An 18,838-nucleotide genomic window follows, 5' to 3' on the forward strand; every position below is an offset into this window, starting at 1 on the left:
GGTACAATATGTGTCGTTTACCCATTTTAGTGCTTCTCCTATTTGCGCTGGTTCTGGATAGCACCGGAGAAACGCATTTGAATGAAATTGTTGTTAGGATTGTTGGAGGACCGAAGTTTGCCCAAAGCTTAGCGAAGGAGTTAGGATATCTCTATAAGGGAATGGTACGTAACTTTTGCATTTTGGAATATGAACACTTACAAAATACTTGCAAAATTCCACGCTAATTTTTAATTTATAGGTAAGATTTATTCTATTATTACTATCGAAGTAACTTAGGGAGTCAAAAAGTTTGACTTTTCAGCTCTGTTGCATTTATACCATTACTAAGAAGTGCTTGATTATCGACGAGAGTGCGTTCTAAATGAAAAAAAAATTGTTTGTCATTTTTGGAGCTAAGCACAAAAAGTACACTACAAATATGAATCCTTTATTCTTTCTATTTCACTGGACTAATTAAAAAATAGTTACCCGTCGTTTTACCAAAAATTCAACACTCATTTTGAATCTATATAATTGTCAGAAAAAATGGTTCGTATTTTGTGATTTAATGAACTTCGTAGCTCCTATAATTTAATGCCTTCGGTTAGTCAGTTGACATGTTTTCGCCGTGTATTTCAAAGGTCAATTACCTACATGCAAATACCCATTAACTTTCGTCTTTGAATATTATTCAGATTTATTATTCAATGATATTATTCAAAGCTTTCGTTTAATTACACCCATCATCAAATGTAACATGTTTAACTCCACCATCAGTTCCGACACCCCGTTCACTCACAATTCGCATATTGGTGAAATTCGCTAAAAAGCCCCCACAAAATAGTACTCAATTTTTGAGGAACTTCTCATAATTCGAGCTTTTATTGGTGACACGAGAAGGAGAGGCCGCGAGTAGAGCTCTGAGAAACTTTTGGGAGTTCAAAGTCGACTACTCCTCGAACTCGCGCACCTTGCAAAAGATGGTTAATTTCACCCTTAGGAAGAAAAACAAAATACCGTTACGCAGGAGCTCTTTCCGACGACACTAATTTGAAAAAAATTGAACCAAAACTGTAGAAGACGATAAGAAAAAACTGAAAAATCTCCAAGATACTATAACACGCTCGAGGATGGCGCCCAGATGTCGCCGACCTTACATCATGTAGCCCCGCCTCTAAAGTTGTTAATTACACCGCCCTGGTAGGTACTCTCGTCATTCTACAAGCGTTCTTCTATGGGCCCGCATTTGCTACCAAGTAGTCAGCCAGTCGTGACTTTAAAAGCTACCTTTTTACAAATAAATTTACAAAAATACGCTAGAAACCATCGAAATCAAAGGGATGGTGATGTTCGGAAGGGGAATTTTGCCGGGAAGAATTAACATTGTGCAAATCCTCCCCTCCACATTCTCTCACAAAACAAGTTGGAAAGTACTCGATGGGTCAAGCTACTTAAGCGCGTTTTTGTGCAAAGAATTGTGTCACAAGGCTAATGTTTCAAACCCTAGCATTCTACGATGAATCCTTTAGTTATAGTTATAGTATATATTAGAGTTATACTTAAATAGGCTTTGCAGCGGATCGACCGACCGACCGACTGACCGACAGCCAAAATGAATATACAGGGTGTTGTTTAAAGACATTCTAACATTTAAAGGGGTGATTCTTGGATCCATTTTAAGAAAAAAAACTTCCTATATACGTATATCCTAACCGTTTTAATTTTTGAGATACAGGGTGGTAAAGTTTAAAAAAAATCAGTTTTTTAATAATAACAGCCAACTAGATTTATGAAATTTTGTACATATTGTCTTCTATGCATCAAGATGCATTTTCTGATGTGCATAAGTTTTTATTTTTTCTACCAGTGACGTCCGTACGGCTTTTGCATTGAATATTCTGAATTATTTTTTAAATCCTCATTCATTTTTGAGCCAATTTGTTCTAGTTTTTCTTTGTCCGACGCATGGTTTTCGCTTAAAAAAATAGAAATCGTTTTAAATAAACGATTATTTTTACTATCTCTGTTAGTATTAAAAAACTGATTTTTTTTAAAACTTTACCACCCTGTATCTCAACAATTAAAACGTTTGGGACATATGTTCCTAGGAAGTTTTTTTTCTAAAAATGGGTCCAAGAATCACCCCCTTAAATATTAGCATGTCTTTAAGGAACACCCTGTATAAGCGCTCCTTTTTTTCAAAAGCTCGCTAAAACGGATCCCCATTTTTTTAAGGAAAGCTCCCCTTCGACGGAATATTCGCTCATTACGAATTTATTTACTGAAAAAATTTTTTAACCCCGCAGTGTTAAACTAAACTAAAATTCACGATCAGGAAACTCCATCTCTTGAACCTCCTCTCATACCCTTACCAAAAATCGACCTCGGAGTATTCGTCTCCAAGAAATTTCTATGTTCTCGCAATTGTAAAATAACCTTTCTACGATGCATACCTAGTTTTTAAAGTACACTGGAACAAGGGTTGTTATTTTAATATCCATTGATGTTTGTTCGTTTTTCAACGAAATCCGTACACTAATAACGGCAACTTACGTTTCACCAGCTTTAACCTACTAACGGTAGGTCTAAGTTTAGATTTACATTTTAGATCTTTTCACAGAAATAGGTAAAATGGGAATTTTAGAAATGTTTTGGTTTGAGTAAAGAATAAATTCGTGCGTCGTAACGTCGTTTAATTTCTATGCGGCTTTGTTTCTTAATGGGTTTCGGAAATTTGTTTGACCTTTTTATTATATTTTATCTTAATTTAGTTACACCTGCAAATGCATAGACAGATCATTCTTTGCATCATAAGAACTAAGAAAAAATTGGTACGTGGGTTGCTTAAGTGCGGCATTCATTTCGAAGGGATCTCCCATAAGATTTCCTCATGGTAGACTTAATTATTACACGTTATATAAACAAGAGGCGGTACTCATTAACAAAAAATAGGTGGGATTAGTCGGAAAAAAAATTAATAGGATTCGCGGTATAGCAATCGAGGCGACCAGTTAGGTCCATAAAAGGAAATTCGTAATTGTTTCGCATTTTTGAGCGGCGAAAGTGTTTCAACGCACTTTACAGTTTGAGTCCTGTTTTAAAAAAAGCAAGTAGTTTTAGTTCGCAAGAAAGATCTTTCAGATAAAATTGGTTTCTGTCTGTGATTTGTGGTAGTGAATAAAATTTGTTTTCGGAGCCGGAAATCAAAACGCTTATGTACCTAGATGAACTAAGGTCGGGAAATTTTTTAATTCCAACGTATTAATTTTGTATCTAGAAGATAAAGCATCATGCTTTTCGAAAGGATAAAAAACTTTAAGGGAGATTCGTAGTATCAAAGATAATACTAGCTTTGCTGGCATACATAGGCACTCTTTATTTTCCTTCCACCAAAGTAATAGTACACATATACTGTGTTGTCTGTGGGAATAGGAAATAGGCTCCAAGTTGTGTCTGGGCATGACATCAATTTCAGATAATGTAAGTATACTGGGAAGAAGGTATTTTATTTAAAAAGCTCGACCCTTGTCGTCAGCAATGTACCCACTCACGTCAAGTACGTACTTGTTATTTGAAGGGTTTACAGGTATCCAGATAGCATATCATTTGGTGCACCATCTGCTATTTGACTTCTAACACGTCGGATACATATCGGGCTTTGATTTCAAAACGAACCGCCGCCCGGTTGTAATGTGAAATATGGATAAGTACCATACATTCAAAGTCCTCGTGTGAGATCGAAGGGAAGCATTTTTGTGTGGCAGATCGGTATTCTCTATTAGCCAGATATATTAAAAAATGTCGCAAACTAAGTTTATCAAATATACTTATTTATTACGGCTTATGCCCCCACGTCATATTTTGGTGGATTTCGCTAAAAACAACTCTCCTTAAAATAGTACTCAATTTTTGGGACACTTTCCATAGCTCGAGCTCCTAATGGAAAAATCACCACGTTAGTAAACCACGCTCGAGAATGGTGCTCAGATGTCGCCGCCCCACATTTGTAACCCCGTCTTTAAAGCTGTTGATTACACCGCCCGGCAGGTACACGTACACTCCTCGTCTTTCTACAAACCCTCATTTGCTGCCAGCCAGCCAGCCAGCTAGTCGGCCAAAGTGAGATTAAAAGCACAAGTTTTACAACAATTAGGCGACTATTGCGAATGAATGTTCTCATGAATTGATGAAGATCCAAAGATATTTGCTTACGGACGAATGTACCTACTCTGAAAGGATTTGTAATTGTGATTTTGTGAGTTTTGAGATCGCACCCAATCCTCACAGAAAAGTAATGTTTGAGCGGGTATTTTTGGGAATCAAGTTTTTGGGCCGATATTCCTAGAAAGAAGTAAGAAGTTTAGAAGTTTGGCAATAGTTACTCTACTTAATTGAACAGTGCAAAGAAAAGTAGCAAAACTCGCATCAGTGCGGGATAAAAGCGCGTGAAAGGATTATAGTCTTCGCCCAATGGAGTATAGGTATTTCCAGTGCAGACAAGTAGTTTTGGGGGAAAATAGGATATTTCCGCGGAATACATTCAATTATTCTTAAGATTCATGATAAAATTCAGGTTTGCATTAAATAAAATGGCTGGATTTGAAAACGAGAAAACCATTTATTTTAATTCTTGTTAACCCTCGGTAAATAAACTGAACGTAAACAACAACAATCAATCTCTATCTGCTTTAATTACGCTTTTCTTTCGATTGCTTTTGTTGTTTACAAGAGACAGTATAATTTTGATTTGCATAAGGATAGGTACCTACGTCCACTTTCGAAAATATAAAGCATATACCTAAAAGGTATAAGTAAAAACTTTGAAATAGTAGGTAATGTAGCGAATATTCCCGCGGGGCGCTGATAAGTCTGGCAACGGTCGATTATCGAGGAAGATATACAAGAGTTTTGGGGTTCTTCAATGTCTACTAGGCAGTAATAATGTTAATTATACAGGGTTGGCACACCAAAATTGTATTTTTTCTAATGGAACACCCTGAATATTATTCGATATTTCAATTCTTCTCTTAATGTTAATCAAAATGTTTAAGAAGCATAATGTACCCAAATTCAATTGTTTCCGGATTATCCAGTTTTCAAAATAAACGCCGCCAAGTTTAGAGACGCTCGGATAAAATATACAAAGTAACGAAAAAAAGGGTTTTACAATAGTTTTAGGGTTCTTCAATGTTTACCAGGTACTAATAATTTTAATTATACAGGGTTGGTCATAAAGCGGTGGCACGCCAAAATTGCATGCATTTGTTTAAATGGAATACTCTGTTAACTCTGTATATTATTCAAGATTGCAATTTTTTTGCCAATTTTAAACAAAAGTTGTAATAACCATAATGTACCCAAAATCAATTGTTTCCAGGTTTAATGAGTTGAAAATATACAATATTATTTTAAAATGTATTGATTGAATGAATGAATGAAGAACAATAATTAACGATTACAAACAACCATAACAATCGGTTCTTTTCCGCCGCACAAAATGTTTTTACCGAAATTCGTGATTTCTTTAATTGTCGTTTTCCTTCCTTCAATAAATATATAAATAGCGTTTATTTTCAAAACTCAATAACCAGGAAACGACTGAATTGAATGATTGTGTTTCTTACAAATTTTGTTTAAATTGAAAAAAAAGTTGAAATATCGAATGATATATAGGGTGTTCCATTTAAAAAAATGCAATTTTGGTGTGCCATTCCTTTATGACCAACCTTGTATAATTAAACTAGTAGACATTGAAGAATCCCATAGGTTTTGTCTCGGGTTTTGTATAAAATTTTGATACCTTGTATATTTTCCTCGGTAATATAAACAAATTGAAATGCGTTTCAGTCATTCAGTTATTCTGACAGCGTTGTCGAAGTGAAATATTCAGTGGTAAATAGTTCGCGCTCGAGTGATGTTATAAATCACGTAAATCACGTAATTAAATTTGTGTTATTTATTTATTTATTTATTTTTTTTTTTTAATTTATTGTCCCTCTTTTTCTGGGACCTCTCAAGATTACTGTATTTTGGGGGTCCTGAATAATACCCTGAGTTTGAGACATTGAGCGACCGCCGCTCGCGCCGCCACATTGGAAAAGAGGTATGAAAATTCAGTTTTTCGATAATTTTATCCGTTCCAGTGCCACCTACGTTACAAGTAGTTATTACAAAAGTTATAGAGCACTATAACTTTCGTATTTAAGATTTTTTAATCGGATGAATATTTTACGAGTCAAGAAATTTTTTTAATTTGCAAAATCGCTCCATTTTTTCGCCAATTTATAATAAATATTGATTGATTAAGCAGTACTATCTACTATGTGTTTTGCGTTTACAATATCTTTCCGACGAATTAGGAAAACTGCAAGAAAACCTAATTCGGAGTAGCCGGCAGAGTGCTCGAAACTGATCTAAGGAAATTTCCATCTCCGCCACAGATGAAAACTTCCTACCTCAGCCCAGGTTCGAACACCCGACCTTCGGCTAGTCGGGTCTTTCCACAACTGTTCTTCTACGGGTCCGCATTTGCTGCTAGCCAGTCACCCAGTCGGACAACTGAGATTGAAAGTTATTTTTTTACAAGCAGATCTAAAAAAGCGGCAAGCACCTCGAGTCATAAGATTTTACCCATTTTCAATAGGCTTATTACATGTGGTATATGTGCGAAGTTTGAACCAAATCGGCCCAAGCGTTTGATAGTTATTGTGTTTACGGACAGACGGACATCATCAACCTATAAAGCTTGCATCGCTTGCTCTGCCCCTTAATAAATTTGCGAAAATGCGATAAAAAGGAGAGTTTGGAAAAGATTGACTCTTCACAGCAACACCAACACTAACTGCAAGTAGGAACTAAACGGAGAATGAGGTGCCGGAAAAGTGGAGACGCGCACGATTGGAGTCAATATTAAATTCATCATGTAGGCAACCTTAGTAAACAGTTTCCGGCGTTTTATAGAAATATTAGAAAATAGTATTTTGATTATGTACTTCAATGGGTTGCTGAAAACTTCTGCGCCACTCAACATCTAAAAAATTTGATGTATAAGTGGTTGGTAGGAAATTATCTTCTCTACAATTTTTCTCTATTGACATTTTTAGCGCATTTTTTTAAGAACTACAAAAATATGCAATTGTTTGCGTTTTGGCCGTCCGTCCGTCCGTCCGCACCCACTTCTACCGTTTTGAACTACTTCTAGGGGAATGGTCCCTTAGAGTCTTGGAATTTTTTGCAGTAAGGTTGGGGGGCATGAATTATTTCCTGAGACGCTGTTTTTGAAAGTGAAACGTGCATAACTTTTACATGCAGACAACCAATTGATCTCAGATTTTGTCGGAGGAAAGTACTCTTAAAGGCAAAATCTGCAGAAGGGCGTGTCGGAGGATTTTGAATGTATGCCAGGCGGTTTTTAATTGTTTGTGTGTAAAGAGCCTCCTCCCCTTATAACCCAATCATTTACTAAGCTATTTCGGTTTAAAAAAATGCGCTTTATCTGCACAAGGGTTGTGCAAAATTTATACTTGTTTCTTAAAATGCTTAGTTTTAGAGTTATTAAGAAAAACGACGTTGATGCTGGAGTTTCAGAGGGTGTTCAAAATTTCAGCTTGTCTCCAATTTGTTAACTGTTACCCATATAAAATGATGGATAGGCCCTGTGTTATAATCCTACAGTAGATGAATAAATTAATCATAAAGGATAAAGTATAAAGATGCCTCGATTATATTGTAATTATGAACTGAATTCAATGATCCGTGTTATGGCAATGGTGAACGTCCTTCCTGATCTGCGTGTGCTTGTTTTAAAAATGACCAACGATCAACAATGCAAAACCATAAAGATTTGATTTGTTGAGGAAACCGATTTTTGAACATTAGTGTAGATGTAAAGAGCCACTGGCATCCATTTTTCCAGTACCTACAGGTATAAGTGCAATAAGTCGCCAAGATATTTAATTTATTACTGTGAGGATTTGTTAAATTATTTTCCAAAAAGACTTTTTTCAAATAATTTGAAACTTTAATTTTACCTATACTGCAAAAACGCGAGCAAGCTCATTTGGAACACAGTAACAGTTTCATTGGTAGAGTTGTACCTATTTTAGTGCATAGATCAACAGGTATCAATGACGTAGCGACGCCGTTCGCCGTATGTACAATTACAGTTCCGGCACCCGCGACGCCGATATCGCACAAGTTCGCTATTTCTCGTGGGCGTCCATACGTGTCATCATCGATTGATAGGCGTCGGGCGAAACCGGCGCGCGAAAAGGGACGCTTTATATCAGGGAATCAGAAAACCGAAAGTATATCAGCTCGAATACACGCGCACCCCCTAAAAATAGATTATTTACCAATAAAGCACCTCCCCCAGTATGTAATTTAATTATAGGGTACGCATATGGCACGTGTATGCTAAATAAAGACGCGAGCGCGAAACATGTACCTACATATGTTACGCTCCAGCGCGTGGGGAACGTGCCAACGGCTGCTGGCTGAAGAGCTCCCTTCCTGTTAACATAAAGGAACAGGAGGAATCAATTGTACGTACATACTTATCGTAATCAACAATTAATAGCCAACTGCTTACATTACATATTTCTTCCTTGTGGTGCACGATTAAGGATTGACAAACTGTCATCGCACAGCTGGTTGAAAAATTAAATAAATAGGATTGCTATAGAGTACACTTTTATTAACTTAAAAGTCCTATCCGCCAGAAAGAAATGAGTTTGAATAAACATTTTTTATTCAATGATGAAAGGTTATGGGTTTCAGGTGTCCAACTATTACAAATTAACTTTTGCATCCATCACGTTGTTGCCCTAAATCGGACAGAATGGTTATTTATGCACCATTTTTTTTGGGAAAATGATCAAACTCGATGACCAAGAAATGATACATGTGTATTTTTGGTGACCAAAACATTTTTACTGAAAGGATGTCAAAATCGTTATTTATTCATCAATTTTTTTTGGGAAACTCGATTGCTCAATCCCCAAGTGGATGATCCACGTATATTTTTGGCGACAACATATTTTTGGACAAAAACCTCGAAATTATTATTAGTAGATTATGTCAAAAGTTTTCAATGACAGAAGGAGAGCTCGAGTAGGAAGAGTGGGTTAAAGACAGTATTTATAATTTAAAAACAATTTATTTATCTTGATACAACAATTTTTAAAAACAACGGTAATTTTATTCGACTAAAAAAAATCCGAGACAACTGAATACCGAACGATCCTCGAGATCCTCACATACATCATTTTTACAATACACCTTAAGGGACTGATCCTATCCCACCAGATCAGCATAGCTTGTAAAACAAATTTTTTGAATCGGCATTTGTTTTACTTTTATTCGAAGTTCCTACATACAAAATTTCATTTAAATATCTTAACAAATAAAAAAATTGAGATTGCCCAAATACAAAAGTTGAAATGCGCATGCGCAATATTTTTTTCAATCTGCATAGTTGCCTAAGGTTTAAGGAATATTTACTAACACAGAAAGCAGGACATTCATATGTTCGTTGTAGCTAAGAGTTATAAAAGAAACCCTTTTTGGAGGTTTGTGCAGTTTTTGGGCTGTAACTTTTTGACCCGTTGGTCTACGTAGCAAAAAAACAATAGCGACCTTTTTTATATCTTGAAGAACATGTGTATTAATTTTCAAAGTGATTTTCTACACAAAGTTATCGTGCGCACGGATAGACGGACAGACAGATAGCAATACAAAATTATATACGATCACGAGGATCGTTAATAAAATATCTGATCCAGCTCCTTTCCAGCGGGCAAGGTTCCCAGGATCGAGGTGCAGTTTCCACGTTGAAGTTCAAGGCTGATTCTTAGGGAAAGATAATTTCTAGCTCGTCGTTCCCCTGTGACTTTGGTTATTTGTGCTCCAATTGCGTTAATCAAGGCCAGCCCTTCTTCGCCATAAACTCCGGTAGTTTCCAAAGCGAAAGAGACACCAAAGAAACTGTTCTTTATTTGAGACTTTCCGTCTGATCTTGAACATCCTGCTGGTTCTTTGATGAACGGGATCTCGGCGGTCCCAAGAGCTCTAGATATCAATTGGTAGAACAAAATTCCGGTATCATCCCCCTTGCAGAACGATTGACACATCCTTTGTAGACGCTTTGATTTCGTGTCGTCGCCGGACGGGGTTCCTCAGGTAGTAATTACGAAGATATATTGGCCTGTGTCAGTGAATGTGCTTGTCTTGACCTGCAAGGGGCGCGTAGAAGTAAATTAATATCAACACAGCGGAAGATTGGTATTTTATTCCTTTGCATAATCACGATTTCGAGTTTTACTTTCGCGAAATTGAAGTCAGTTTGTTTGGATTCGAGATTCATATGAACTTTTTCCGCCAAACTTGGCATTCATCACATTCTTAAGCTAGCCGTGGGTAACATAAATAAATTAATTGTCATATTAATTTTTTTGCCAGTGCCGTAGAGGTTCAGTTTTATTTTATGCAGGTGAGGTCTTTGACCCGTGTAAATATAACTAAACCGGTTACATTGTTGAAGCCTCGACGAGGTTAGAGAAGTTGGAGCAGGATCATCCATTTAATAACATTAAAATATGAAGCTTGGATATAAATCATATACAGGGTGTCCATTATCTATGGAATACAGTATATATCTCAAATATATAAATATAACAAAATTTTTCTATATGAAAATTGTTTAACACTTTATTGCATTTTTATTTCAGGAAACAAATGAGTAACGAAAAACAGTTCAATTTGTTTAAACTGTCGTGCACTTTTTCATTAGGCTCATTTGATAGGGATTTTTTTCTCTCTTTTCGATTATGTAACATGTTAGTACCTAATCCTAGAAAATTTGTCAAAAAAACATATTGTAATCACATCAATAACATTAATCTAGATATCCTACATCACAATAAAATAAATGAATAGGTACGTTTGTTACCATTTTATTGCTAATTTCTTTTTGTCCTCAAGGTTTAATAAGAAACGTACACGTGCATTTGTTTTATTTTTATGTAGGATATCTGGATTGATGTTATTGATTTTTTTTTTTGAAAAATTTTCTTGCACTAACATATTATATCATCGAAAAGAGAAAAAAATCAAATGAGCCATTTAAACAAATCCAATTGTTTTTCGTTACTCATTTGTTTTTTGAAATAAAACAACTGTATGCTGCCTTTTTATAGGAAACAAAATATTAAACAACTTTCATATAGAGTAATTTGGTATACATTCGATATTTACCGAGATATATACTATATTCCATACATAATGAACACCCTGTATAATGCGTTTTGGTAATTACTGACATTTTTATTTATAGGTAAAAGGCTTTCAAGACACGTACATTTTTGTGCCTAGTCCTCTCATACTCCCATCCTTTACAAAACGAGGAATCGAATTTACGAAAAGGCTGAATCGGGACGAGAGAGTTGTATTGCTTTCAAATTATAAAAACTGCAACAAGAAATTTTAGGTCTTATGGTACGAAACGCAAAAACCAAAAGTTCGCCAGAAACGCGACTATGGCTTCAAAACACCCCACCGGTTTCACAAAGGACGCCCGTTTACGCTTGACAACACTTTCAACGATGAACTATGGCCCCATCAGTGGTACATGGTAAGACATTCACTTATTTGGGTGTACCATTCTCATTCAGTGCGAGTACAGCGAGATACGAGATTGTACCCCAGTTTGCCCAAGTTGGATTTGAACGTGCTTCCAGTTTACAAGGCGGGAATAACAGGAAAAGGTGTAAGAATCAGTATATTGGACGACGGAATCGAGTACACGCACGATGACATCAGTGATAACTACGTAAATGGCACACGCTTGTAGGTAAATAAGTAATTTTTCAATTACAGGATTCAGAAATAAGTTACGATTGTAATGAAGAGGATTATGACCCTCTACCACGTTATGACTCCAAAAAACGTAACAGTCATGGAACCAGGTGCGCAGGTGAAGTGGCTATGGTTGCCAATAATAACAAATGTGGAATTGGAATCGCTTTCAACGCGAAAGTTGGTGGTAAATGCTTAGGGTAATAATAAACGTAAGACTCGACTCGAGTAATTTTCAGGGGTGAAACTGTTAGATGGAGTTGTGAATGACAGAATTGAGGGCACTGCTTTGGGATTTGCGCATCATTTGGTTGATATTTATAGTGCATCTTGGGGTCCAAATGATGATGGTAAAACTGTTGATGGACCTGGCACTTTGGCACAGGAAGCCTTAAAAAGGGGGACTGACGAGGTTCTTTTTACATTTTTTGCATGTTTTATGTATGGGCGTTAACTGACTAAATGTTTAGCCACATATGATTCTAAAAAGAATCTCCTGTGTTCGCTAAACAATTTATTCGTTTTTCCCACTTACTTGGAATATCGTCGTACGTACGGAGGACCTTAAAAGTGCCCAATAACGTTTGCATAATTAAAGCAGACTATGTATTACCTGCATTTGACAGTATTTATTGATTTCAGGATATAATTCAGGTAACGTATCGATTTTGATTTTGATGGGCAATGGGTATATTTAACATTCACGCTTTATTTGAGCACATCGTTCACAATTTTTTTTAGACAAAGCAAAAAAGGTAAGTCTAGCTAGGTTACCCACTAAAACTAAACTAAAAATGGTGCTTGCGCTTGAGAGTTCTACCCTGGTGACCAGGTCAGCATGGAACTTCTCCTTATCCTCAACCATGCTGTCAACGATATTGCCTGTCTCTAGGTGCGTGCCTAATTTTACCCCGACGCGTTGCCTCACGTTTCACCATTTGTCATCTTAAAGGGCGACATGTACCGGGTGCTCCCTTTCGCCAAAGTCCTCGAAGTTGTCGTTGGTCCAGTTTAAAGAATATCCCTTTCTCAATGTGCCCCATGAGAGATTGCGTCAGGTGATAATTCACTTCTCCATAATCCAAGTATTAAACACTTGCCTTGGTTCCACTATTCCGACCTGGGTCAAACTATCACTTGGACCGGTGGTACCCTCTATCCCCAGGACCTCCATTACATCGTCGAGCTGCGCTGTGCTATGTGGGCTAGAAAGAATGTGGTGTAAGCAACGTCATGCAGACATTATTTTGATTTAAGCACCAAAAAACATTCAGGGAGATTATTTACGAAATAGTTCGTTTCATTTGAATTTCTATTTCAGTGTTGTTTTTTTCCTTTTAGAAATTTTGTAAAGGCCTAACTGTTTCAATTTGATTGCCTTTGTAATTTATTTATTTTATTTAGGTAAAGTGATAGAAGTAAGACTACACATCTGGTTACGATCAGGAGTTTTTTATATCAAAAATTGATAACCGCATCTGTTTTGGTACTAATCACGAAGAATTGCTTGTTTCGTATTGGAGAAGTATGGACGTTTAGCGCGTTCCGTTGTTGAAATTTTTTTAATTTATTGGTAGAAGTGGTGTTTCCTTAAATACTGGAGACAGCGAGTAAACGGGGCTGCAACGGTGTCTGATTACGGAAAAAGTTTTATCGAGTTGAAAAAGCAGTCCAAACAGCATCTAATTCTGTGTTAAAGTGCAGTGCAGTTAAGTGCGCCTAGTATCGCAAATCTTGTACGACCACATTATTTGATTATTTAATAAAATCTGTAAGTAATGTTAATTTTTTTATTTTATTTGTCGACCGCCTGCGTGCGGGGTGATATGTTCAAACAGACTTTAATTTGAAGTTTTCATTTTGGTCTATTGTGTTTCGGAATAAATTTTAGTCAATCACTCAATCAACTAATGAATAAGTATTTAATTACAAAGTTAAAAATTTTTAAAGATCAAACATTCATAACAAATAATAAATTTCTTCCATGGGGATCGCAGTTGGAAGCGTCCCCATTACACTTGCCGCATTGCCACGTTGTATAGCAATACTGATTTTTTGTCTTAAATAACTAGTATCTCGAGGTTCTCCAGTAATACTGGCAATACGTTTTCCTAAACACTCCACAAAATTACGAGCCTCTCTGCACCAAGGTCCCAAAGTCTCTACTGCGAAAGGTCTAAAAATATGGTTCTGTTCTATAATTGAACAATATTTCCTTATTTTTATACCTGCCGCAGATTCAGCTACTGCACCACTCGTTTTACTTGATAAATTAACATGGGATGGTGCTAGAGTGTCAGTGCATGTGGCATCCCAAACTAGCATTTGTCCTTTGGTCCAAGGCACAAGGGTCATTCCATCAACTAATTGTGTGTCTATTCGAATCCATTGTGCCACCCATATAAAGTTTTCATGTCAGATTTTATTCGTGCCAATATTTACTTTAGTTGTGTAATTTTGCAATTTTCGTAAGTTGATCGAGGCCACCGAGTCTCTCAAATTGGGAAATTATAAGTAAATAATAAGATCTTTCTTTTAGTAGATGCCTTGGTGCGATGGATTGCAGGTAGGCTCGTAGTTGTTTTAGCTCATGTTTCCTAGAACGACCTCGTTTTAGTGACTGTTATCGCGCCCTCTTTGCGCAACAGATGTATCGCATTCTTGGTTCGCAGTCTCCTCGGTCCACCAGTCTCCATGGTGTTTTTGTAAAACATGTGCTTTCAAGAGTCCTCTCGTCTCTCCGTTTCTCGTCTCCGGCCGGCGGACAGCACTCGGTTTAATGGTCGAACCTTCTCGCGTTTCACCCCCTAACGTTTAAAGTGCCTCGCGGCTTCACTATGTGCCGGTGCCCTCTTTAGGTAAAATTATTTTGTTAGGGTTCCGGTATCGGTTCCGGTTCTGTGGCTTCAGTAATTTTCGGTTCCTGTTCCACTCCTTTTTTCGGTTTTGAAGGGTTCCAACCAGGGGCGGACTGGGTACCTACGGGCCAAGTGGAATTGCATAGGTTACGGGCCATTTATTCGTGTAATGAAGATGGCGGGGAAAGGAGGGGTGCATCTCTGCGGTGCACCACAAAAACATTTTTTGCTTCATTTTAAAGTATTCTTTTCTCGAAAATCAATTAGAATATGGTTTTTTTTAATTGCAGCTGATAATTAAAAGTAACAAAATATATATAATCCAAACGAGGCGCGTCGCCTATAATTGTGTTTCAGCACTTTCAAAGTATGACAAACAATGATAAATTCATCAACCCCAATGAGAGAAACATGTTAATAATTTATTAATAGTGCAAGAAACTAAATACAGCACATACTTATAAATTTCCAACGGGCCAATATGACCTACAGGTCAGGTGGCAAACGCCACCCGCCCCTCCCGGGCCAGTCCGCCACTGGTTCCAACATAAATAAGTAAAATTATTAAAAAATATAAATTATTATTAATTATAGAAAATAAATAATACACAAAATTAATGTATGTACGTTATTCTTTTGCATAAACATATTTATTAGGTTTAATTGAAACGTATTTTAGCTTACGCGTTCGTTTCACCTCTGTCAACTGCCGCTATTTTTCTACTTTCCTTTTCTTCAGCAGTAGTTTTAACTATTGCTTTCCTCATACACTCTTCAACCCTCTTACTGTTTTTGATTTATTTTCGGTCACTCTAAAATATTTTATATTTGTTTAGGATTTGTTAGGATTGATTAGGATTAAGGTTAAGTTGATAGAAATTAGTCGGCAGCTCTGAATAAAAATGAAAATTTGGATTTATTGAAATGCTGAATTAAACTCTATGACACAAAAATCTGATTGTTATCCGGCCCAAATTCAATAGGTTGGTTAATAAGACATCTTTATATATGCAATTTTTCTGCAAGTGTGTTTGTGATTGAACTCCTCTTAAACGGCCGGGCGGATTTCAACCAGAGACATGCATGTCTCTGATTTCAACGAAAAATTTGTTGTGTCTCTAGTCTAGTGTTTGAGTTCACAGCTTCTTCTGGTTAACGTGTACATGGTCGTTTTAATTTCGTGTTCATTTTCTAGGGTCGTGGGGGCAAAGGTTGCGTATACGTGTGGGCATCGGGTAACGGGGGTGACAGAGGCGACAATTGCAACTGCGACGGTTACTTAGCAAGCCCTTACACCATAACCATAGGAAGCGCATCACAAAGAGGAGAATTTCCATGGTATGGAGAACCGTGTGCGTCGATACTCGCTGTGACTTACTCCTCAGGAGCGTACAAAGACCAAATGATTGTAAGTAATGTGTCAGTATGCCTAACGACTGAATGTTATTTTAGGCAACGACTGATTTATACAATCAGTGCACCATCAAGCATACTGGCACATCGGCTTCCGCGCCATTGGCAGCCGGTATTATAGCTTTAGCGCTGGAAGCTAAGTGAGATCAATACGAGACCAATTTCATTCTTTTATGCTGATTTTGTAGCCCAAGCTTAAGTTGGAGGGATGTACAACATTTAATTGTTTGGAGTTCGGAGGTATCACCAGTTGCGGATAATCCAGGTTGGCAAAAAAATGCCGCGGGCTTGTGGTTTAATACTCGTTTCGGTTATGGTCTTATGAATGCATTTGGGCTGGTGAATCTAGCCACGAATTGGACGACGGTTTCACCTAAAGCAGTTCTCATCGTTCCATCAGCGACGTAAGTCCAGTTCACTGTCCTAAAAAAATTCACTGGAAGTTTAAGGAAGAACTTTAAAATTGGATACGGTAACACAGTAGAGGTTCAACTAATCTCGAAGGCGCAAAGAGTCGTTGCTTCTTTGGAGCACGTTGAAGTTGTAGCGCATGTTACTTACCCAAAGCGGGGCGCTTTGGAAATGTTTCTGACGTCACCGGCCGGTACACGTGTGCAAATTTTAAACGCAAGAGAATACGATACATCATCCAAAGGATTTCAAAATTGGACATTTATGTCAGTTGCAACTTGGGGCGAGCGGCCTGATGGCCCATGGACGGTTACTGTGCAAGACCAGGTTTGCCTTATTACTAAAAAAGGCGGACAATCAATAATTCAAGTGGGCTTTTAGGTGGGACCTACAACTAACGAGGGATTTGTGGAAAGTATAACGCTTAAATTACATGGCACTCCTGAGATACCTGTTCATATGCAGAATGGTGAGAGGATATACGATCATAACTACAATCGATTGCGAAAATCCTTTGAAAACTTGTTAAACAAAGAAGATGAAAGAAATGGCAATACATTGAGTTTGATTTAAATACCTATACGGATACTTTATTACTGTGTGTAACTAGTTAATTAAATAAACATACCATGAGAGAGCTTAATTTTTCTCATCAGTCATCATACTCTGACTTTGGTTGGCGTTTGAAGAAAACATCTCGGCTTTAGGCACGTAGCAGTTAAAAAAACCGCGTCCAAAAAGTTACGTTTCAAAAATTCCACCTTTGCACGCCCTTAATCAATAAGTAATAATAACAATAAATTGTCTTTTATTGAACAGTGTATAGAACATAATACAAAACAAAACATAATGTTGCCACCATCCAATGGGACGCCGCCGTTCAAAGGGGGTACGTTACCCCACATCTGCTCTTCCACTTAACCCCTTCAAATTCAGTTGTTAACTCTGATACCATGTGCTATTTAACAACTAAGAAAATAGTATTTCGTTTGTTGCATTTTTTGTATTCTGCGAACATCCAGACTATCAAGGTAAGGATCATAGACCACATCGCAAAAGTTAAATTGTGATTTGTGGTAGGTACCCAATACAAGCGATTCACATAAGGAGTAGGTAATAACTGTCCATTGTAAGATTAGCCAAAACTCCGCGACTAATATCACTATCAGTCACGTTTGTGGTCCGAACACCCAAATGATGATTTTAAGGATGTTTTTTTGTGATAAGTACGGGCCAAGAACCAATTAAAAAAAACTATAGACAGAATTTTTGTCGCTTTGGATTCTATACGTTCGTGTTTTCCCGAGAAATTTTGGTGTAGTCGATTTTTGGTAAAAAAGGAAGGTTGTTCACTGCCTTTTTTTGAGGGGTGAAAAAAAATTGTCCCGGGAAAAAATGTTTCTTGTAGAATGTAGCCTGTAGAATCCATAATTTCAAACAGTTCCAAGATTGGGCTACTGGATCAAAAGTTACAGCCCTTTGAATTTTCTTTCGAAATTGGTTTCTAGTCTATAACTTTTGATTGAGAAGTCTGATCGAAAAAGTACGAAATGGGTTTGGATTCTACGCACCAAAATTAATAAGAAAAAGTGTTTTTCCGAGAAATTTTGGTGCAGTCGATTTTTGGTAAAAAAGGAAGGTTATACACTGCCTTTTTTTGAGCCCCGAAAAAAAAATTGTCTCAGATCGATCCGGAAAAAAAATTTTCTAATAGAATGTGGCCTGTAGAATCCATAATTTCAAACAGTTCCAAGATTGGGCTACTAGTTCAAAAGTTACAGCCCTTTGAATTTTCTTTCGAAATTGGTTTCAAGTCTATAACTTTTGATTGAGAAGTCTGATCGAAAAAGTACGAATTGTTTTGGATTCTACGCACCAAAATTAATAAGAAAAAGTGTTTTCCCGAGAAATGTTGGTGTAGTCGATTTTTGGTAAAAAAGGAAGGTTATTATGCCTTTTTTTGAGGGGTGAAAAAAAAATTGTCTCAGATCGACCCGGGAAAAAATTTTTCTTGTAGAATGTAGCCTGTAGAATCCATAATTTCAAACAGTTCCAAGATTGGGCTACTGGATCAAAAGTTACAGCCCTTTGAATTTTCTTTCGAAATTGGTTTCTAGTCTATAACTTTTGATTGAGAAGTCTAATCTAAAAGTACGAATTGTTTTGGTTTCTACGCACCAAAATTAATAAGAACAAGTGTTTTCCCGAGAAATTTTGGTGTGGTCGATTTTTGGTAAAAAAGGAAGGTTATACACTGCCTTTTTTTGAGGGGTGAAAAAAAATTGTCTCAGATCGACCCGGAACAAAATTTTCTTATAGAA

At 36.9% G+C, this 18,838-nt stretch overlaps 1 protein-coding gene across 1 annotated transcript; it reads left to right on the forward strand.

The window, feature by feature from the left end:
- On the forward strand, positions 1-17,112 carry LOC116164260 (neuroendocrine convertase 1-like). The gene is made up of 11 exons (XM_031478405.1): positions 1-164; positions 11,315-11,422; positions 11,468-11,611; positions 11,663-11,809; positions 11,857-12,022; positions 12,075-12,247; positions 15,889-16,101; positions 16,146-16,246; positions 16,295-16,510; positions 16,556-16,844; positions 16,899-17,112. The coding sequence occupies exons 1-11, from the start codon at positions 9-11 to the stop codon at positions 17,088-17,090; spliced, it is 1,905 nt and encodes a 634-aa protein (XP_031334265.1). The 5' UTR covers positions 1-8; the 3' UTR covers positions 17,091-17,112.
- Positions 17,113-18,838: the final 1,726 nt, after the last annotated feature.

The sequence above is a fragment of the Photinus pyralis genome, unplaced genomic scaffold (assembly GCF_008802855.1).
Source record: "Photinus pyralis isolate 1611_PpyrPB1 unplaced genomic scaffold, Ppyr1.3 Ppyr1.4_LG2, whole genome shotgun sequence".
Classification (NCBI taxonomy): domain Eukaryota; kingdom Metazoa; phylum Arthropoda; class Insecta; order Coleoptera; family Lampyridae; genus Photinus; species Photinus pyralis.